The sequence below is a fragment of the Hippocampus zosterae genome, chromosome 8 (assembly GCF_025434085.1).
Source record: "Hippocampus zosterae strain Florida chromosome 8, ASM2543408v3, whole genome shotgun sequence".
Classification (NCBI taxonomy): domain Eukaryota; kingdom Metazoa; phylum Chordata; class Actinopteri; order Syngnathiformes; family Syngnathidae; genus Hippocampus; species Hippocampus zosterae.
This window is the reverse complement of record NC_067458.1, coordinates 22562406-22585735: the sequence shown is the minus strand read 5'-3', so window position 1 is coordinate 22585735 and position 23330 is coordinate 22562406. Positions and strand designations below refer to the sequence as shown.

At 45.7% G+C, this 23330-nt stretch overlaps 1 protein-coding gene and 1 long non-coding RNA gene across 3 annotated transcripts in view; both read left to right on the top strand.

The window, feature by feature from the left end:
• Nucleotides 1-2475: 2475 nt before the first annotated feature.
• Nucleotides 2476-23330, top strand: part of LOC127605906 (uncharacterized) — a 96742-nt gene continuing 75887 nt past the window's right edge. The window contains exon 1 of the long non-coding RNA XR_007963682.1: nt 2476-2523. This is a non-coding gene — a long non-coding RNA (uncharacterized LOC127605906). The remainder of the gene's footprint in view (nt 2524-23330) is intronic.
• The window catches only part of sema6bb (sema domain, transmembrane domain (TM), and cytoplasmic domain, (semaphorin) 6Bb), a 75270-nt gene continuing 72204 nt past the window's right edge, over nt 20265-23330 (top strand). For both annotated transcript variants that reach the window (XM_052073719.1, XM_052073718.1), the window contains exons 1-2: nt 20265-20388; nt 22620-22734. In XM_052073719.1, the coding sequence (XP_051929679.1) occupies nt 20280-20388; nt 22620-22734 (224 nt within the window). In that variant the 5' untranslated portion in view covers nt 20265-20279. The remainder of the gene's footprint in view (nt 20389-22619; nt 22735-23330) is intronic.

The following is a 23330-nucleotide window of genomic DNA, read 5'->3' as shown; positions in this document are numbered from 1 at the left end:
GATGTCGAGGTTAATGAGCGACGATAACGCTTAACGTTCGGCCATTTAAACCTGCATTGACGCTCGCTTTCTCCCGTCGCCTCTTCTGCCGTTCATTTCATTTTATTTCCGGGATTTACCAGAAGCACTTATTCCGATTAGCGGCAAGTCCAAAGCGCCGCTCGGGCGCTGAACGTATGGCCCCGTGACCTCAGCGGAGGAGAAAAGACTACGTTTGAAGCTCTCCGACTGATGAAACCATGGCGATTAGTTTAACGTGCACGTGTTCCTCGCGTGTTTATATATGCCGAAGGGATGTGACAAAAGAAGAGCGTTGGCGAGTTCAACTGGCAATCCGGCTGTCCTTATCTTGTCTCCTCGATCCAGCAACGAGATGCTGCTTTGACACTATCGTACTATTTGTCTCCAGCCAATTCCGCCCAACTTGTTATTTTCTTCTTCCCTTTATCTCGCCGTGTCATCTTGTTCCAGCTCAAAAATTCATTAAAGCGACCTCTTACTCCCCGGATTCTCTCTTCAACCGCCCCCCTCCCCGCTCCTCCACTGTCCATCGTCTTTCCACAGCGGGCGCGTCTCATTTCAAGCCATCATAACTGCCAAATGAATGCTAATGATGTTTTTCACGTTCATGAAAAAAGAAAGGGGTTCCAGATTTGACAGATGCCCTTCAGTTTTGCGCATTTTGGCCGCAGATGGAGAATTTTGGGGCCAAGTAGGATTGGAACTGAATAAACGGAGCTACTGGAAGTCGACAGCGCTGCTCCATTACTAGTTTTTTTCATTCATAACCTAGTTTAGGATTTTCATTTGGAGGTGCCCAGAACCTTGCGTGACTTGATTTTTTATTTTATTTTATTTTATTATTATTATTATTATTTTTTGTTTTTTAACCCTGTGATATATGCCACTGTTTATGTTAGCAACAGAGTTAGCAAACCATAGTTTCACTCGCTTGTATTTGTTCAAGTGACACATTGACAACAACACAGACCAGAGATGGCAAATTACTCATAAAATGTAGTTCAGCTAAAGTACAGGAAAAAAAAAAATTGACAGGCTTTAGAGTTCCCAAAGAGACGTCGGATGTGCTCTGTGCGTTTTCCTCACGGCAATTTAAGAAAAAGAAACTTCTCAATCCTATTTAGTCATGATGAGTATGCGAACGGGAATAATCAACATTCACATCAGTCGACGTACGATGACGGTTTATGTAGCTTTAGTGCCTTTAAAAATCCGATATGTCAGACTGCTGCACTATAGCGCCAACTACTGCCAAGGAGGACTTACTGCATGTCAATTTTTGTGGCTGGTATCGACAATGAGAAGCCCATACCGCCTGATACCGATACCCGGTATTGATACTCGCTCATCCCTGAATACTTTAATACTTTACCGAACGCTTTTCAACTTTTGACGATGCACTTTGTGTACGGCAAAAGCCGAGCCTGCGGTAGCTGCGAGACACAAAGCCCAGCGAAGTGGCCTCCGGGTTTGTGTACGCCTCGCGGCGAGCTGTCAATGAACAGTCAGGTTGTTGTTGCGCAATCAATACTCGCCGAGAGTATCGTGTTACTTTTTAATTGGGACTCGAGCACACGCCTTCTGCATGTTCAGCCTTTCGTACGTCGCAGGAAACCGAGGGCAACCGCTTGAATTGTGCGAGCGGCTCCTCGCGCGTTGGATGGGTGTGACCTCATTGCGAGCTTAAAATGAATCTTTAAATAAATCTGATTCATTTGATTCCCATGGCATCGATCTGTTTTTGCCAAGCGCTCGGCGCGAAATTAGCCGCTCGGATTTAGCCTTGAAGAATCTCATTCAACTCTGCTTGACTTCAAAATCAAACCATGACCAGAATATCTCTGAGTGGATGACTGCCGATCCAAAGCGAGGGGGGGGGGGGGGGGGGGGAATAACGAGGCAAAAAACTACAACATTCTCTATTGATTGTTGCCAATAAGCGTCAGCCCCAGGCCACATTGTGTTTTTGAGTCACGTGGGAGTGCAACGTGATTCCCAAACTTACAGCAGAAGTGGATCAAACCGGGTTTAAGGAAATCAGATGCATCTCCTGGAATGGATGAAGAGATGGAAGGTGTACAAAAACAAAAAAAAAAAACATTGGAGAACAATAGCCTTAAGCATACCAATTTTTTTTTCTGGGGTATTTTTATTAGACCACTGGAAAAAAAAAATATCCTGAATGAACCAAACAGTTTTTCCACAGTGGCTTTATGAGTCGTCCTCTTATTTTGAAAGACAGCATTTGTGGTTACATATGCTTAGAAACTCCAAAGCCGAGAGACAACTCACCCTTTTTATAGTTGTCGGTCAAATGCGGTTTCGAGACACGAGCGCTGCGTGCTAGCGAGTGAACTCGACTCACTCCACAAGAGTGAAAATTCTTTCAAGCTGTTTATTGCCATCAACAGTTGAGGGTTTCTGTCCAAATAAACATCAAATGAAAAGAATTGCGGCGGCCTGGTAGTCCAGTGGTTAGCACGTCGGCTTCACAGTGCAGAGGTACCGGGTTCGATTCCAGCTCCGGCCTCCCTGTGTGGAGTTTGCATGTTCTCCCCGGGCCTGCGTGGGTTTTCTCCGGGTGCTCCGGTTTCCTCCCACATTCCAAAAACATGCGTGGCAGGCTGATTGAACACTCAAAATTGTCCCTAGGTGTGAGTGTGAGTGCGAATGGTTGTTCGTTTCTGTGTGCCCTGCGATTGGCTGGCAACGGATTCAGGGTGTCCCCCGCCTACTGCCCGAAGACGGCTGGGATAGGCTCCAGCACCCCCTGCGACCCTAGTGAGGATCAAGCGGCTCGGAAGATGAATGAATGAATGAATGAAAAGAATTGCACCCCGTGTGTCGAAAATTAGCTTCTAACTTCTGTTCTTGCTAGCTTAATGCTAATCGGAAATCCCCCGAGAGGATGATGAAGAGCATAGCTGCGTCCTAATGTTTGAAGCGACGGATATTTGATTATAAACGGTGCAGCAACACATGAAGACAGACGATGTGACCGTGCCTGGCGATCTCAAGCTGTCGTTCTCGTTTTCAGATGCGTTTTCGGATGCTCAAACGATTTTGGATGCAAACAATCAAGAAGGCATTGTTGTTGTTGTCATCTTTCAATTTTGAGTCTTGTCTCACATGCGATCCCTCAACAACCCCCATTCGTCATTCTTTGACATTCTTTCCTGTCTGCTTTTTATTGAATCAACACCCCCGACCCAAGCCGGGTCCGTTGCCTTCCAATGGAAATTTTCTTTGATTGATTCCATCCTCTCCAAAGTGACATTGGCGGAGCAACGCCGCGACCGCGCGACAGCTTTGCAGTTTCTACCCTGAGCGCGTTTCATGCAAATCGGCGAGGTCGCACGTTCCCGGATGACTGAGCCACGGCCACGGCATTGAGATGTTTATCCGTAAAGTGTGTCACGTCGATGCCTGTAATTGTTCGCGCCACAACGACGACAGCCCGTCAGGCTTAAAGAGAACGAAAAGAGTCAATCATGCGCGACGCGCCATCTTTGACTTCCCCGCCGGCGTCATTCAGGCCAAGGCGAGCGACATCTCTTTTTAATTTGCGGCTCGGACTCACGGCATTGTCTGCCGAAAGCCCAAAGGCCTCTTTTGTCGCGCCGCTCTTCACATGTGGAGCGACGTGGCGATGTTTGGAACGTCGCAGTGTTAACGAGCTTGCGTTTTTCTCGCCCGCGGTGCGGGAACCAGCCAAATGAGGCCGTGCGCAGATTTCCTACATATTTTAATGGGACGAGCCCCTCCCCGATCAAGAATCCTTCTTTCAGCCAGTTCAGCCCAAAGTCAGCTGGAATAGGCTCCCCCAACTCCCCGCAACCCTGTTCAAGATGAGCGTTGTGAAAAATGGATGGATGGAATGGAATACATTTAGAAATAGATATTCTATTTTATTTATATTCTGAAGATTTTTTTTTGGGTGGTGGGGGGGGGGGGGTGACGGAATCAATCACTCATGCTTTTGCTATTTGCAGCAATGGGACGAGCCCCTCCCCGATGAAGAATCCTTCTTGACAGTATTGGTCCAGGATGCTGCTGCTCGCCTCTTGACTGCTACTCGTAAGAGGGAGCACATATTTTTTTTTTAAAGATCCTATAATTTGTTTTCAAATCTTTAAGCAGCCTGACCCCCACCTGACCTCTCCGAGCTTCCCCGCCCCTACGCCCCTGCCCAGTTCAGCCCAAAGTCAGCTGGAATAGGCTCCCTCAACTCCCCACAACCCTGTTCAAGATGAGCGTTGTGGAAAATGGATGGATGGAATGGAATACATTTAGAAATAGATATTCTATTTTATTTATATTCTGAAGATTTTTTTTTTGGGTGTTGGGGGGGGGGGTGGCGGCATCAATCACTCATGCTTTTGCTATTTGCAGCAATGGGACGAGCGCCTCCCCGATGAAGAATCCTTTCTTGACAGTATTGGTCCAGGATGCTGCTGCTCGCCTCTTGACTGCTACTCGTAAGAGGGAGCACCTATTTTTTTTTTTAAAGATCCTATCATTAGTTTTCAAATCTTTAAGCGGCCTGACCTCTCCGAGCTTCCCCGCCCCTACGCCCCTGCCCAGTTCAGCCCAAAGTCAGCTGGAATAGGCTCCCTCAACTCCCCACAACCCTGTTCAAGATGAGCGTTGTGGAAAATGGATGGATGGAATGGAATACATTTAGAAATAGATATTCTATTTTATTTATATTCTGAAGATTTTTTTTGGGGTGGTGGGGGGGGGGGGGTGACGGAATCAATCACTCATGCTTTTGCTATTTGCAGCAATGGGACGAGCCCCTCCCCGATGAAGAATCCTTCTTGACAGTATTGGTCCAGGATGCTGCTGCTCGCCTCTTGACTGCTACTCGTAAGAGGGAGCACATATTTTTTTTTTTAAAGATCCTATAATTTGGAATCAATCACTCATGCTTTTGCTATTTGCAGCAATGGGACGAGCCCCTCCCCGATGAAGAATCCTTTCTTGACAGTATTGGTCCAGAATGCTGCTGCTCGACTCTTGACTGCTACTCGTAAGAGGGAGCACATATTTTTTTTTTAAAGATCCTATCATTTGTTTTCAAATCTTTAAGCAGCCTGACCCCCACCTGTCCTCTCCGAGCTTCCCCGCCCCTTACACCCCTGCCCAGTTCAGCCCAAAGTCAGCTGGAATAGGCTCCCCCAACTCCCCGCAACCCTGTTCAAGATGAGCGGTGTGGAAAATGGATGGATGGAATGGAATACATTTAGAAATAAATATTCTATTATATTTATATTCTGAAGATTTTTTTTTTGGGTGGTGGGGGGGGTGACGGAATCAATCACTCATGCTTTTGCTATTTGCAGCAATGGGACGAGCCCCTCCCCAATGAAGAATCCTTTCTTGACAGTATTGGTCCAGGATGCTGCTGCTCGACTCTTGACTGCTACTCGTAAGAGGGAGCACATTTTTTTTTTTTTAAGATCCTATAATTTGTTTTCAAATCTTTAAGCAGCCTGACCCCCACCTTGACCGCTCCGAGCTTCCCCGCCCCTACGCCCCTGCCCAGTTCAGCCCAAAGTCAGCTGGAATAGGCTCCCCCAACTCCCCGCAACCCTGTTCAAGATGAGCGGTGTGGAAAATGGATGGATGGAATGGAATACATTTAGAAATAAATATTCTATTATATTTATATTCTGAAGATTTTTTTTTTGGGTGGTGGGGGGGGGGGGTGACGGAATCAATCACTCACGCTTTTGCTATTTGCAGCAATGGGACGAGCCCCTCCCCGATGAAGAATCCTTCTTGACAGTATTGGTCCAGGATGCTGCTGCTCGCCTCTTGACTGCTACTCGTAAGAGGGAGCACCTATTTTTTTTTTTTAAAGATCCTATCATTTGTTTTCAAATCTTTAAGCAGCCTGACCCCCACCTGACCTCTCCGAGCTTCCCCGCCCCTACGCCCCTGCCCAGTTCAGCCCAAAGTCAGCTGGAATAGGCTCCCTCAACTCCCCGCAACCCTGTTCAAGATGAGCGTTGTGGAAAATGGATGGATGGAATGGAATACATTTAGAAATAGATATTCTATTTTATTTATATTCTGAAGATTTTTTTCGGGGTGGTGGTGGGGGGGGGGGTGACGGAATCAATCACTCACGCTTTTGCTATTTGCAGCCTTGCTGTCCTCCCTCACCGGTTGCGAAAATCTCGCTCACCTCCCTTCTTTCGCCCTCTCGGCTTTCACAGCTCCGACTTAAACCCGCGTCGCTGCCGCAGCCAGCCAGTCCCCCACCTCCCCCCCTTATGCGAAAACCACAACCGAATCCACTTTGACAAACAGATCGTAAAGCCCCGACGCAGCGCCGAGTGTAAAAATGTCGGGCCCATGGGGCGGGTGTTCAAAATATGTAAATAAATAAAACGATGACACTTTGGAAACCGACGTGGCCCTGAGCTTCTTAAATCGCGGTTTTGACTCGAGCTGCGCGTCGACGCTGTTCGATAGAGATGTTGTACTGCATGGGGGCTGACTTGGCAGCCTCCATCTCTGATTAACATGCTCCTCAGACACGGTGTAGGTGGGGGGTGGGTGGATCAAACTTGCGCGCAGCCACGGTTGCTCGGGAGTCCTGCCTGCAATCCTCGTCGACTGTGCTCGCGTGTGTTTGTTTCTCTTTTGGTTTTTTGATGGCTTGATCCCAGCTCCACACGCCAGGCACGCATCCCCTTTGTGTTGTGATTGACACCGCGGTGGCGTGCCTCTCTATTCCATGTCAGGTGTGACATTCAAAAGAGATAAAGCGGAAATAAAGGAGCCCGAAAAAAAAAATAAAATAAAAAAAAAGGATACAGGTGGAATAGTTTCTACCGAATTTGGAAGATGAGGTGGTCACAGGCGCCGGAGATTGAGGCCGTGAAGGTGAAGGGATTTTGAAAGGGATTCACGGATGACTCATGCAAATCTTGCGTCTCCGGCGTTTGCCTTCGTTTTTTTTTAAATTGCATCGCAATGTTGTTTATGACGGGGTGCAGCTCTTGGCGTGGTTATCTTCCTGCGAGATTGCTCAAACACAGCTGCGGGAAAACATCATTGTGGAAGGGCTTGCATTCACATCTCGGCTGCAAAAATAGCCAAATGCTGACATTTTGGTTTATGTGACGTAGCGGATTCAAACTTGACAGGTTATTCCCCGTTTACGGTGGTGCCTCTACTTACAAAATGTTCAAGTTATGAAACGCCTCAACAGGAAACTCTTGTTACAAAAGAAATTTCAAGATACGAAAGGGAAAAATACAGTATGGGCTGTCGGAGTTTCCTGAACGCAACATACTTATAGCTTGCTATACCATTGGCTACTGCAGAGCATCATCCTGGCATCCCATTGGCTAAGAGGGACCTGTCCCAATTAATTTTGTAAGTAGAGCTACCACTCTACTTTGACAAATAAAACAATCTTTACTCTAAAATGTGTCCGTGAATGCAGGCCAAAGTTGGATCTACGCGCTCCCTCCGACGAGCTCCAGTTAGGAGGCGAGCAGCAGCGATTTGGACCCACTGGAGACGCCTGAGGGAGGACGCGCTGATTTCAAAATAACGTACATGAGCGTCATCCATCTGAAGCTTTGATTGCCGTTTTGAAAGGTTGAGGATTATTAATCCAGTTCAAGGCCCCATTCACAGTCATCCTGTGATTGACAGGTGGCCACTCCAGTGCGCGACCCCCACCTGATGCGCACAATAACGCTCGTCGGCATTCCACCAAACCCATCACTCCTGATTCCCAAGCAAAAAAAAAAAGAAAGGCCAAACAGACTCCTCCACTATATTTATGCACGCAAATTTATGTCTTCAGGGATACGCTAGCCAAATAATCACATCACGAGTGTTCCTGTTTCTATTCTTGCCATCAGCAAAATTTCGCTATTATTTATAATGACGTTGGAAATTATCACCGTGTGTGTGTGTGTTCTTGTACTTCTGACATTGGGAGGACCGGCATGAGTTTTTAACCAACAGAGTGAGGACATTTTGACGAAGTGAGGACATTTTGGCCGGTCCTCACTTTGAAACCCCCTAAATTGTGTGTGTGTGTGTGTGTGCGCGTGTGTGTGTGTGTTTTTCCGCCATGGACTCCACAAGACCGCATTTGTGATAGATGGCGTTGCTTGTCGCCTCCCGTCAGTCTTGGAGTGTGTTTTCTTTCCATGCTTAATGCAGTGGCGCTGGATCCTTCCCCCCGTAGCTGGTTTGAAGAGTGATTTATGGCCTTGACCCCTGATCCCTGAACCCCCCCCCGCCGCCGCCTCGCTAATGACGCTCGTAAACTGGGAGAGAAGCCGAAGGTCAGGACTATCTCCGCCGTCGTGATGTCACCGGACATTTTGTAGCCCGTCTCATGCGTTGCGGTTGGCTCGTAGCCAGCGCTGTTGATTTGATTACAAAAAGACTTGACTCAGGCTGCCCGGTGGACGAGTGGTTCGCGCGTCCATCACACAATGGTCGTGGGTTCGATCCCGGCTCCGACCTTCCTGTGTGGGGCACTGCGTGGGTTTTCTCCGGGTAATCTGTTTTCCTCCCGCATTCCAAAAACGTGCTTGGAACAAAACTCAAAATTGTCCTTGGGTGTGAGTGTGAGTGCGGATGGTTGTTCGTCTCTGTGTGCTCTGCGATTGGCCGGCAACCGGTTCAGGGTGTCCCCCGGCCCACTGCCCGGAGATGGCTGGGTTAGGCTCCAGCACCCCCTGCCACCCTTGCAAGGATAAAGTAGTTCAGAAAATGGATGGATGGAAGACTTGACTCAAGGGTTGACTTTGTGTTCATGAGACTCGAGTCCCAAGTCCGAAAACCTCCAGCTCGCATCCGATGTTACTCGAGTCCTCCGTCTTTGTTCTGCGTGTCTGTTGCACTCGCCTTGTCAAATATCGGAAACCGATTTTGTTTTTTTCCTTTTTCTTAACCTCATTTACAAGAGGTCTGTTTCCCCTCTCAGGATCGCTGATTTCACGTGTTTTCTTTTTCTCATAAGTCGGCCTCTTGAGAGCACCGACTTATATAAGCATCCAAGACAGTGAGATCTGGAGACGACGGACCAGAGTGATGTGTTTTTGTCCCGTTGCGCCTCCCACAAATATGTTCCACGTCATGCGGCGATCTGCGGCGCTGCATGGGAAAACCAGCAAGACGGAACACGAAAGGTCACCCCTCATTTTTCATCCTCGGCGCAGGCCTGCTCTCTTGCTTTTCTGCGCGCAACCTTTTCTCACCCGCCTCTTTCCGACGCTTAATACATGTCGTGTTATTGGAGGCTCCAAAGGTTTCACGGCCAGGCAAATCTCGCGTCAACCAAACCCGACTCGCCGGCGTCTCATGCAAAGGAGAAATAAATTATGTGGGCGCGTGTTTCCAGGCGAGGCTATTGTTTATCACTTCAGTCTTGCCAAAAGAGATAAAGGGAACCGTCTGTAATTTGCTTGCGTGAGCGCTCAGGTCTAATCAACACGGCAACACCAGATGCCTGAGGATGTCCACCAGATAAGCACGTTGGAATGAGAGTGACTGTGGAGCGAGGTCACGTGGATCTTTCTCGAAAACAAGCACCGTATTTTCCGCGCAAATACGGCGCACCAAAAAGATTCAATTTTTTCAAAAGACGGCGGTGTGCCTTATAATCCGATGCGCCTTATATATGGATCAATATTCTGATTTCTTGGATGTAGTATTTTAAAACTGTATTGTAATGTATTATATTCCCTTTAGCGTAGCTCCATCTAGTGGGTGCATAATGTAACCGCAGCCACTATCATAGCGCCTATTCTATGCGCCTTATAATGCGGTGCGCCCTACATATGAAAATTGTCTTAAAATAGGCCAGTCATTGAATGGCCGCCTTATACTTCGACGGAAAATAGGCTAACAGTTTGTGGTGAACGCAAAGAATGTGACCCAGCCGTGCAACATCATCAAACATTTATTTACGAGAAGGTCAATTGGTGGCGTCTTGCGAATTCAAAGCCTAGGTTTGTCTTTTGATACCCCCCACAGTCAGCAGGTAACACAGGATAGTTTTTCCACTGAAAGGTAAAAAAAAATAAATAATAATAATAATAATAAAATTCCCTCCAACAAATGAACCCATTTTGAAGCAATCGCAATAAAATCCTCTTCATCGTTTCCTAATGTGTTTTGTCACTCTCCTTGAGCCATAAAGAAGTCTCCAAATAAAAATAAAGCATCTAATTGTACAAACAAATGGCTTTCAGTTCACGAGACAACTATTCAAATATTCCAAAACATTATATTCTGTTTATACAACCCTTAATTCTATTTGAATATATGAAAAAAGCTTGTTGCGACACCCAATTAACCCCCCCCCCCAAAACCCCCCCCCAAGAATATGTTGCATACTTTGCCATCGTTTTAAATACCACAAATTCTACTTCACTACAAAAATATGCTGTACCTTGCGGGCCTGCCTGTAAAAGCGGAATGCGGCGGCGGCAGGGTCAACGCCGCTTCAACAATGGCGTGTGCAACTAATTACCTGTCTGCCTGTTTGAGCAGAACTCAAACGGTCTAAGCATTGAACCCAGAGGTACACCTCACCTCATACACGAGAGGGGACATACAAGTTTTGCTCGTTTAAATAGAAAAAGCAGCAAAGTATTGTGCAACTGGCTATTCCTTTGTATTTCTGTCTCGCTCATTCCGTACATTCTTTGGCCTCGCTCGCTATATATCCGGTTCGACTCCCCCTCGCTGTGTGAATGCCTTACTTGTATCCCTCTCGCTCTCTCACCTCTCATTCTTTTCAGCACGGCCCACGCTGCATTGTTTTTGTCATTTCCATTTTCCTCCCTCGCCCTCTCCCTACCCCCTCCGCCCCCCCCCCCCCCTTTTTTTGCCTTAAATCCTCCTGAATCCTCCCATCTCATTTTATTCCCCGCTCGGCACGTCGTCGCAGCTCATCGCGTCATTTGTTATCTGCGATCCGACTAGCATCCGGCTATCATCGGCCCGTGATTGCGCACTCTCCATAAAGCAGCCTCTCCACGCTCGCTAACATGACAATTAAGCCGAGCTCTGGGAAATCTGTCTGGTGTCTTTTGAAGCTCACATAAAATAAATGGAACATTGGAACAAGCATCCATGGCTTACTTTATATCCTATTACACATACGCTCGTAATTCTCAACTGTGTAAAAGTCTGAAGGACGTCGCAGGTGGGCCGGATGCTAAATCACGCGTTCGAACATCATAGAGACTTGAAACTTCAGCTCAGTGACCCCGGCCGCTTGCCGGTGCTGTTTCGCAACGGACTGCTGTTTCAAAAACAAAAAAATGATTAAAAATTGGTGGTTTATTTGGTCAATGGAGAACGCATTTCCAATTACATTAAAAAAAATAATAATAATTTTACAAGTGACTGTGTGTCCCCCCCCAGCCCCAAGTCTTTGTTAAAAAGTACATAAAAAATCTCTTCTGCCATACAAGTGGACCACGAATGGACCATTCAGCATCATCAACTGATTTAATGCGGACTCTTTCAATTCAGCTGCGCTGTTGATGTCACCAGAATGGAGCACAAATGGGGAACTCCAAATTTTTATTTTATAATCAAAACGAAGCGGGCTCGCCAGGGAGCCAGGATTTAATCAACCGTGAAAATAGGTTTACTTGCCAAATAAAGAACTCTAATTCCACATTTTAATCAAGAAAAAACAACGGGCGTTGTAGCTTTTTAGCATTCGTGGCATTTACATAACAAATGTGACAAATAATGATCTTTATCTGGAGGACCTCTCTTGCGCCCGTTAGGAGCCACTTCCTGCTGCTCTCGTTGCGAAACAATGACAGTTTTTAAATGGAAAATTTTGCTCATTCTGGCTCGTGTTTCCTTTTCTCCAGTGCATTCCGAGATGTCAAATAAGAACGCGTCTGGCATCTTGTGTCACGGAATTGTGCGGTGGATGCTTCTGGCTGTCAAATTCTGCCTTTGTGTGTGTTTCTGTGTGTGTGTGTGTGTGTGTGTGTGCGGCAACACATTGATAAGATCCCGTCAACCAGGTGGGAGGGGTCGGTACGAATATAAGGTGTTGTCTGAAAGCGCTTTGTCATCGCTTGGAGCTAGGAAATCAAAGTTGGTGCTCACCAATATTTCCTCAAATAGCGAGAAAACCCCCCCCCAAAAAAACGTAACTATAATTATGTTGGATTAAAGACACTATCAGCAGGGACAATTTTCGAGTGTGAAAGTTGATACGGATTTTTTTTTCCCGTGTGGTATTAAAAGATGGAGTTATTGTTTGACGCAAGATTTTTTTGTTGTTGTTTTTTTGATGGGTTTTTTTGTTTTTTTTTTGGTGACGCCTGCCCTGCAACATTTTCTGACACAAGCGAAATGTCTCTTTGGAGAATGGATGTGGAGCCATATAAGCAAACTCCACGTCGTCAAGTAGATTTGCTGTTGAGAAGTCAAAAGTTAAGGCCCCATCCATTAGCAGTTTTCTAATATTTTTTTTGCTTTCTTTGCAGGGGCTGTTTCTAAAAGCTCTAAAATGTAAAGGCGCCTTGCTAAAAGGATACGCGTGTGGGGGCCCATGGAAGTGTGAAAGGGGAATTATTAAGTGCGAGTACTCTATTGCATCCATACTGACACATCTGTGTAAATACTTGACAGCCACTCCAGTGACATATTTCCTCATAAATAGCGTCAAGGCGACTCCATCTCCCATTAATTTCATTTCATACCTCCGGAACAATATGCCTTGCGCTTCACTAAACCTCATTTTTTGTATCATCAGAGTTACCCAGCGCACATTTGTATTTTCATTGTCTTTTATACCCGTATTTATCATACAGTAATTACCATACAAAGTGTCATTCTGCTGGAAGAGGCTGCTACTTGTTTAGATGGTGGATGAATCAGCAGGTGGCTTTCTGTGTGATTTCTCTTACAATCGTGACGGAAGTAAACATTTCAACTCAAGCTATCATTCCTTTATCTATCTATCTATCTATCTATCTATCTATCTATCTATCTATCTATCTATCTATCTATCTATCTATCTATCTATCTATCTGTCTATCTGTCTAGCTGTCTAGCTGTCTAGCTGTCTAGCTGTCTATCTCTAGCTAGCTGTCTAGCTGTCTATCTCTAGCTAGCTAGCTGTCTAGCTAGCTGTCTAGCTAGCTAGCTAGCTTTCTAGCTAGCTAGCTAGCTTTCTAGCTAGCTGTCTAGCTTTCTAGCTAGCTAGCTAGCTGTCTAGCTGTCTAGCTGTCTAGCTAGCTAGCTAGCTGTCTAGCTAGCTGTCTATCCATCCATCCATCCATCCATCCATCCATCCATCCATCCATCCATCCATCCATCCATCCATCCATCCATCCATCCATTCGTTCATTCGTGTGTGTGTAACATATATAATGAAGTCGTTGTACTCTGTTACTTTCCAACACAGCATCTGGAGTAGAATAAGTAGTTAAAAATTACATTGGGGGGTTGGGGGGGAATCCCTCGAGTGTGAGCATTTTGTGTGTGCACGCACACAAATCACCTCCGTAATTATGACAAATGTCTCCAGCCGAGTGCGAGCAGTTTGCCGTTCTCCCAAAATGAGGTAAAATGAACAAGTTTGGCAATTTGCAGGAGTCGCTCATAAAAGTCCAAGCGACGCAAGTCGACTTCGGAATGGCGCCTGAGATGAACTGCTCCACCCCGAGGTTGCGACCGACATATTCCCAGATTGATTGACGCCAATCGGGCTGCCTTATTGGCAAGCGGCAGAGTGATGCAGATGGCGAGTGACGATAGCAGGGGAGGAGGAGGAGGAGGGGCATCCAAAAACCGCAGCCCAGCCGCGAGGATGTGCACCTCCGACTAATGAAATTGGACTTGTGAAGTCAGCAACACGCTCAGCTTGGCTGGCGACGGGGGGATTTAACGCGGCAATTTGTCCGACTGCTGGCAAAGTCACTGAGGAAACATTGAGCTGTCACCGCGATAATAAAGTTGGATCGGCGAGGCATCAAATCGCCAGGCAATCAATGATGTCGCTCGTCCTGAGCCAGCTTTTTCCATTCAAGGTGATTCCGCCGTGGCCCGAGAGGTTGAAAAAGGGGAAGGGGGGAATGCCCACAAATTGGATTGGAGTGAACCTCGGCTCGCCGTGCTTTTCGCGCTTTGCGTCCAGGCCGTTCACACGCTCGGGAAAGCTTTTGCCTCACATTTGACACTCTTCCGTGGCGCTCGCTTTTCCTCTCCGTGTTACCGTTCGGCCCGTTGTCCCGCTCCCTGTTTTCCCTTGAAATTAGAAAAATAAAAATAAAATTCTACCCTTGATGGCAGAACTCACTCTTTCCTCCTTTTTTCCCTAATTTCGATAAACGAGTTGAATCAGAACTTTTAAGTTGTCTAAATCTTTTTTTTAAAACTCATTTACCGTATTTTCCGCACGATAAGGCACTTCGGAGTATTCGGCGCACCTTCAACGAATGGCCTATTTTAAAAGTGTTTAATTCTAAGGCGCATAGAATACAAGCTACAAAAGTGGCTGCGGGTGTGTCATTAATCCACTAGATAGAGCCATGCTAAAGGGAATACAATACAATTCAGCTTTATTTATATCGAGCATTCACAACCGCTGCAGCTGGAGCAAAAAGCGCCTTACAGAACTTTCAAAATCCTACGTCCAAGGAATCCGAGTATTGATCCTTATATTCATCTGTGCTGTCGGTTTTGACAATAAAAGTGTATCCGATCCAATATAAGGTGCACCGGCTCATAAGGCGCACCGTCAGCCTTTGAGAAAATGGAATGCTTTTAAGTGCGCCTTATAAAATACGGTACCTGTATTTTATGTGAAGCCGTGTAGATTTCTTCCTCTCCAAAGGAGGTTTCTACTGCCTGCTTACAAGACGCACGTGTAAAAGTGCTTTTAGGTGCGCCTTATAGTGTGGAAAATACGGTACTTATTTGAACACAAGTATCCGCACGGTTAAGCACAAAGTCCGATACTTTTGCCATATGTGGTAATTTTTTGGGTTTACTCAAGTAGTATCTCAAGTTCCATTTAAGTACCGAGCCGGAGTAATTTTAAGAGGTACTTTTTCCACTAGCTACTTTCTTGTGAATACATTTTCGTTTTTACTTCTTTACAGAAGTCTCTGTTGTATTGAAGGAGTGTGGGTAATGCAATCCAACAGTGTGTTGACCGTTATCGCTTTCATGACCGCTTTTCAATTGTCCCTCCCCCCCGATGAATAAAGTACACCGCTGCAAATCAGTGACTGGCCAAGACCGACTCCTCATCCTGCGGCACTTATCTGCGGCCGAATCTGTGGTTGTAATGGGGCAGCGTCTGACTCGGTCGCCTTCCCCTTGCCCCCCCCGATGACGCTGACGCGGGCGCTGAGTAATTTGCACCCGCAGCCCCGCTTTGATGCGAATGTCACGGCAGGGAACGTGAGAAATTCCCCCGAAAGATGACGTGTCCCGATAAGGTTAGCGTATGCGCCTGGTTTGGGGGCCATTTAGGGGACGTCGGCACAATGCCGCTTTGTGCGTGTGGGGAAAAAAAAAACTGAATGTGTGCAATAAATTGCCGGTCGCCTCATTCCTTTTACTTTTTTATTTATTCTTTTTTTTTCAGGGGGGGGGGGTTATAATCATAAAACTTTTCTTGTCTGAACAAAATTCATAAACAAAGCCCATGATTGTAATATGAGGACTTTATACTGATCAAATTGTGAATAATCATCTTTTTTTAAAATTTGTTCAACTTCATTCTTCTCGAATTATGACTTTTCTTGTATTACTAGTACTCTACTTGTGAAATTCTGATTTTAGTGTAATTTTACAGTTTTGTGAAATTATTATTTTTTGGAGTAACGCTAACCCCCAGCCATGACCACCAACCCTAACCACTGAACCCCAACCAGAAACCCTTCCAGCAACGCAATCCCAACCCGAACTCTAACTGTAATCCACAAACCCAAAATCCAAACCACAACCCTAATCCTAACCCCCAACCCTAACCCTAATCTCCATCCACCCTAACCCCCAATCCTAACCCCAACCCTCATACCGCAACCCCAAACCTCATTCCGAACCCTAACCGCCCAACCCTAACCCCTCCCCCCAACCTTAACCCTTAACTCCTAATCCTAAACCCCAACCCTAACCCCCAATCCTAACCCCAACCCTCAACCCCAACCCTCATTCCGAACCCTAACCGCCCAACCCTAACCCCTCCCCCCAACCTTAACCCTTAACTCCTAACCCTAATCTCCACCCTATCCCCCAATCCTAACCCCAACCCTCATACCTCAACCTCAACCCTCATTCCGAACCCTAACCGCCCAACCCTAACCCCTCCCCCCAACCTTAACCCTTAACTCCTAATCCTAAACCCCAACCCTAACCCCCAATCCTAAAGCCAACCCTCATACCTCAACCCCAACCCTCATTCCGAACCCTAACCGCCCAACCCTAACCCCTCCCCCCAACCTTAACCCTTAACTCCTAACCCCCCTAATCCTAACCCCCAACCCTAACCCTAATCTCCACCCTAACCCCCAATCCTAACCCCAACCTTCATACCTCAACCCCAAACCTCACTCCCAACCCTAACCCTCAACCCTAACCCCTCGCCCCAACCTTAACCCTTAACTCCTAACCCCCCAACCTCGAGCACTAACCCTAACCCTCAACCCTAACCCCAACCCAAACCCCATTCCTAACCCTAACCCCGATTTATGACTGTTGCAAAATTACCATTTTATTTTCCCCATTTGAGATTACTTTATTTTTTTTTTACTAATTTAATGATGTTTATCTTTTAGAACTAAATCATGCTTCCCGTTTGTAAGACTTAGATTATTTTTGTGAAGAGACTTGTATTTCGTTATGATTTTCCTTACTTTCATGTGGAGATAAAACAAGCAAGAGACAAACAAGACAGGAAAGTATATTTTCATTTCAGTGTGTCAAAATAAATGACAAAATATAAATAATGTGCAGTTGCTATGGTAACTTGAAGTAATTGTCTGAGTACTACAGTAACTAACTCCTGCCGCATGGCTTTCAGCAGACGTTCATTTGAACGACCTTACGTCGAAGTACCCGCTGACAGTTTTTTGCTCAATTTTGCGGATGTTGTCATTGTTTTGTTCCACTTCGATTAGTTACATTGCCAAATCGGATTAGAGTTAATTTGCTTAGACGCAGCAATGTAATGCGCACCACTTAGGCTCTGCTAAAAATGAACGTGAACGAGCGACAGATGTGGGAAGGCTTTCTGCGAAACCGCGGGCACAAGCCGAACGGGGCTGGCGGGCGCTTCCGATGCCATGTGTTTGCAATCTGCTGGCAAAAGTAAACGCACAAAAAAAAATAAAAATAAAATAAAATAATCAACAAAAAATAGAAAAGTTTATACTGTATAAAAAAATCATCAAGCGATAGAATAAATTATAAAATTCTCATGACTTGAAAATGAAGATGTCAGATATATTTTTTACATTCATTCATTCATTCATTCATTCATTCATTCATTCATCTTCCGAGCCGCTTGATCCTCAGGAGGGTCGCGGGGGGTGCTGGAGCCTATCCCAGCTGTCTTCGGGCAGTAGGCGGGGGACACCCTGGATCAGTTGCCAGCCAATCGCAGGGCACACAGAGACGAACAACCACCCACGCTCACACTCACACCTAGGGACAATATAGAGCGTCCAATCAACCTGCCACGCATGTTTTTGGAATGTGGGAGGAAACCGGAGCACCCGGAGAAAACCCACGCAGGCCCGGGGAGAACATGCAAACTCCACACAGGGAGGCCGGAGCTGGAATCGAACCCGATACCTCTCCACTGTGAAGCCGATGTGCTAACCACTGGGCTACCGGACTGAACATATTTATTCTTGTGACATTCCGATCTATACTTGTAATTTTAGGACTTCATTCCATAAAAAAAAAAAAGTGAAGTTGTGAAATTCAGGCCCCTCCCCCGCTCCTCCACATTATTTGACTTCATTTCAGTAAATCGATGCATAGCTCTAATGTATCACTGACCCCGTTATTATTGTCCATTTCTATTTTTTTCTTCCTTTTCCGAAATAAATTAGATTTTGTTCTGGCTTTTCTTGGGGTGTGGTGAAATTGGTTCAGAAAATGGATGGCCGGATGATTCCGACTTTATTCTTGTAAATGTATCCACCTGAAATAAAGCCATCTGCAAATTCAGTCCAGAAAGCAAGCATTTGTCGTTTTCTCCTCCCCACTGCTAATGTTTACTTTTGCCTTATGTCATCCAGCGAGCAATCTGCTAGCCCGCGGTCCAACGTTTTTTTTTTTTTGTTTTTTTTTTCTCCCCACCAAACGTGAATTTTGTCAATGGTGCGTGGCGAGAAAGGCAAGCGCCATTGTTTTAAAACGTTGAAAGCCTCATTTACATGGTGACTCATAGCGGCGCTCATTGGAACAAGATGTTGCTTTGGATTCTTTTTTTTTTGGGGGGGGGGGGGAAATGATGTTTGTGAGATTTCCAGAGAAGTGCGGCTATTGGCGTAACGTGCAAACATACGACTACACCGAAAGCCATGATTATAAATGAGGCAATCATACACGCTGGATTCCAGCGCTTTGCACGCAACGGCCGGTCGAAGCGCCTTTTTGGAGGTTTGCGGCTTAAGTAATAAGCATTCCATTGATGCGGAAGCTTGGTGGTCGAGGGGGGGGGGGGATTTATGTCTGGTGACTGAGGCAAAAGTTGTGGCTTGCTTGTAGTCAACTCTTGGACTCTTTCATATCCTGTACAATATCCTGAGGCTTAGTATGTCTTACGGGGTTCACTCACTTTACCGCGGGTAAACTTTATCAGTCAGAGAAGGTCCCCAATAAGCTCCTTCCCACAGAGCAAATACAATATATGCCTGTGAGATGTGTTGTATGTTGTTTTGTATGCATTGCTCTGGCCCGTGGGTGAAAGTGGCAGTTGTTTGAGGCTTTAGAATTTCAGTAACATTGATACGATACTAATTTCTGTTTACGCATCGATGACGTTTCACATTACATTTGCGCTAAGCAGCCTTTCATTTAAACATAATTACAGATTAGGGGGAAGGTTTCATTCCATCCATCCATTTTCCGAACCGCTTGAATCCTCACTAGGGTCAAGGGGGGTGCTGGAGCCTATCCCAGCCGTCTTCGGGCAGCAGGCGGGGGGGACCCTGAATCAGTTGCCAGCCAATCGCAGGGCACACAGAGACAAACAACCATCCGCGCTCACACTCACACCTAGGGACAATTTAGAGTGTTCAATCAGCCTGTCATGCATGTTTTTGGAACGTGGGAGGAAACCGGAGTACCTGGAGAAAACCCACGCAGAACATACAAACTCCACACAGGTAGGCCAAAGCTGGAATCGAACCCGGTACCTCTGCACTGTGAAGCCGACGTGCTAACCACTGGACTACCGGGCCGCCCAGGTTTCATTCCCTTCTGTTTTATTTGTCAGTACGGTGGTCATCACCCGGCTGATGTTTCAGTTGTGAGCAACAAATGAAGCGCAAAAGGGAGAACCGCACGACGTGAGCCGTTTGGCACAACCCTTCAAAAAATAAAAAATAAAAGTCTTCAAACTGTTCATTGCCACTCGCAGTTAAAATTGACAGTACAATTAAACAGAAAGCGAAAATAAGCTGGTGTTGTCCATTTAGCAAAATGCTAACACACAAAGCAAATCGCCGTAGGAAGCTAGCATCAATGCTGCACACCCTTCAAGCGGTGGATATTTGAACACAAAGCTCGCAGCAACACACGTAGACGGCCAGTAGAACAGTACTCACAGACATATATTCTTTATCCCAAACGACCAATATCGCTGCATCTTACTGACTGTCTTCTTTTCTGTATGTATGCTCCACCTTTGGTAGCAGCACAATAGCGATGCATTCTCTCTCTGTTTGCTGTTTACTATATGTTCTTGTTTTCATCAATGAAATGACTGTCCAGTGCTATTTTTTTTTCTCAAAACATGTTATAACAACTTTTGTTGGTGGGATAGGAACGACAGGAAAATAACTCGGCTCGTAAACCGCCAGCGCGCTGCCAGTAAGGATGAAGTGTGAACGAAATACGTCCTATTTGACCAAATCCTCCATCTTGATCGAGTTCATGTTTGTGTGGTTGGCGCTTTGCATTCTTCCGCTTCATTTGGCAAACACTCATTCCTCTCTCTCTCTCTCTCTTATTTCTCTTTTGTGCACAGGCTCTGCAATACTGTTACCATGGCGACAACGGCCCCTCCCTCTCTCCTCCTGCTCTGCTGGCTGCTCCGAACAGCCTGCTCCGCGTTCCCCGAGGAACCGGGCCCTTTAAACTTCATCCCCACTGAAGGTATGGACGTTCTCCGACTATTTCTCCTACAGCACTGGCAAATGTATTCACAGTGTGCACTTGTGGAGAAGTGGAAAAAAAAACCAAAAAAATGAACCTCACAAGTTGTGTTACTAAGTTGAGGTCCTGCCTTTGTGTTTTGTTCCACTGTTCCCTTCACCCCCTTCTTAAGATTTGTGAGTCGCTACGGTCTCGGCCTCACGCGTAAGGTGTTGAAGTGGGGGTCAAGGTCATGCGGGTGGGGCAGGGGTCACTATGGCTGTGATTGTTTTCGCACTCAGACTTAGAGTCTCCACGTCAGCTCAGCGGTCTCCGTCGAGCACCAGACCTGGATCGATTGCGGTTCAATAGTATTGACTGATGGCTTCCCAGTCTACTTAATGTATCAAAAGCAAAGAGTAGGCCATAGAATCAGTCAAGCCCTTCGTAAGCGGTTGGACGAGTGCAGCCTTTCATACACTTCAGCATCCTGGGGCGTGAATCAATGGCAAGTACCAGGGGTGGAGCTACGGGGTGGCCAGTGTTGGCCACCGCCACCATTGGCCACTCTCCAGCTACCCCACATAGGGGAAGGTTTTAATGGTCAGGACTCAGCGATGTGATGGATTGCTTTATTCGATCAGCTTCAGTTAAAAAATAAAATAAAAAATAGGGTCAAGCTACAGCTTATCAATCCGATGCCATTTTTAAAATTATTTACTTTTTTCATTTCTTTTATTTTTTTACAAAACAAATACATTTTAGATCAGCTTCAGTTAAAAAAAATAAAATAAAAAATAGGGTCTAGCTACAACTTATCAAGCCGGGGCCATTTTTAAAATAAATTACTTTATTCATTATCATAAAGTAATTATAATAAATAAAATGTTTTTTTTTTTACAAAACAAATATATTTTAACAATGCACCTCTTTGAAGAGCAAAAAATAAATACATCTACTGACATGAAAACATTCCACCCGGTCAAGGAAACAAAAATGTTCTATAATTATGCATTTTCTTTTACACTTGGCTCATAATTTTCGTCAGTACTTTAAGTTGAAACGTTCTTTTCAAAGGTAAAAATTGAACCACACATTTTCAGATCATTTTTGTAATTATTCCGCAAATCTTCACCTCTTAACGGAGAGACATCTTTGCTTTATATTCGTCCACGTCTTGTTTTTCACCCTTTAGAGTTACCGGATATCAATGCTAATTTTATTAGCCCTTCAATGGCATTTGACACAATGTATTAGCATTAAGCTAGAGGACGTAAGGAAAAGTTGTATGGTTTATTGAATCACAAATTACTCATAGGAATTGACTCAGTTTCACACTTTGGCATCGCAGAGACTGAAATATGCCTACGTAAGCAAAAAAAGAAGTCATTTGAAGGCAAGTATTATGTAGATTCATGCAAACAGGATCAAAAGGCATGAGAACGAAGACACGCCGCGCTATCGAATTGTGATTTCCCAAAATAGCCGCATGAGAGCAGTCACATGAAATTGCCTTTGCATTTTAAACGGAACCCAGCGAAGGAGCGCTAACAATGATCTCACCTTAATTAATTAGAATGAGATGACGTCAGCGCTAATGCCCGGTGTGCCACGACAATTGTTTTCATCACCACAGGGCAGGAAATAGGTGTGAGTCGTGATGTCAGGTATTCGACTCCGCATCATTGCATTGCCTGGAAAAGTATGCTTCAACGGTAGACGGGAAGATGACAATGACTGGCCCCGCAGATTTTGACAGATTCATGTGAATAAAAATAATTCGCATAGCAGATGAGCACTAAGGACTAAATATATACCCCAAGAGGAAATCGGATGAAAAGGCGCATAAAGAAGTAACGGCGCAACAGTTGAGGACCCCTGTGGTCAGACGTCTGCGGGTACTTTGTTGTTTTGGTTGTGATATACGTGCTTAGAATGAACCCTGACTATGCAATATATTCTCTAAAGATATGAATCACGGGGATGCAGTTTGTTTATTTGCTGTTGATGACCATCTGTAAAGATTTACGGTTTGGTGGCGATCTAAAATTGGGGAGTTTTGGCTTTGGCGAAGATGCGTTGGAATGGATCTCGCCATCCAATCTGCCGGATCGCATTTCAAATGACTCCTGTGCGTCTGAAATTGAATATGGTTCAACATAAATTTTCCCAAAATGAATGTCGGATTGGGATCAGTAATTATGCGTGTGTGTGTATGTGTGTGTGTGTGTGTGTCTTCCGCCTCGTAATAGTGTCAAGACGCTATCCGGTGTTCCTGGGCCGTCCGCACCACACGTGGCAGAGACAAGAGCCTCTACATATCCAGAGGGTCATCCAAGTCAACCGAACGCTCTACATTGGAGCCAGGTACGATATCAACCCCCCCCCCCCCCCCCACGCCCCCTCCTCTGGCAAGTAAAAACTCCAAACCCCATTTTGGTGGAAACAAGAAGAGACATTGAGAATGTTGAGAATGGTGAACGCTATTGGATTCCAAGTAGGCAACATTTAATGAATACATTGAGGATAAGACAATTGTGGGTGGGGTGAAGCGGCAGTAAAACAGGCCAAATGTGTAGTGTTTAACTCAATGCAAATGTCTGAATGTTTTACCGCGCTCAAGAAACAGCCGAAATGTGCGTAAGCGACTATCTGAGGGGGATGAGAAGAAGGTGATGGTGTCGGTGGCTGGTTTGGGCCACTCTCCAATCGCTGCGTGTCTGAAAACATTCAAAACAGTGGCGCATCGGCAAAGCTGCGGTTTTGACTCTTGAAACGCTTTCGTCGCTCCCTCGAGGCGTTCGGCAGCCGACCTCAAACCCCGAAGATTTACGGCACACGTTTTCCAAATCCTAATTTAGCTCAAAAACGTGCTAAAAATCTATCAACGGCCATCCCCGGCATGTGGTGCTGGTTATTGTCTGTCGTTGCAGTTCCCAATCCGGAGAACCTCTCCCAGCCAG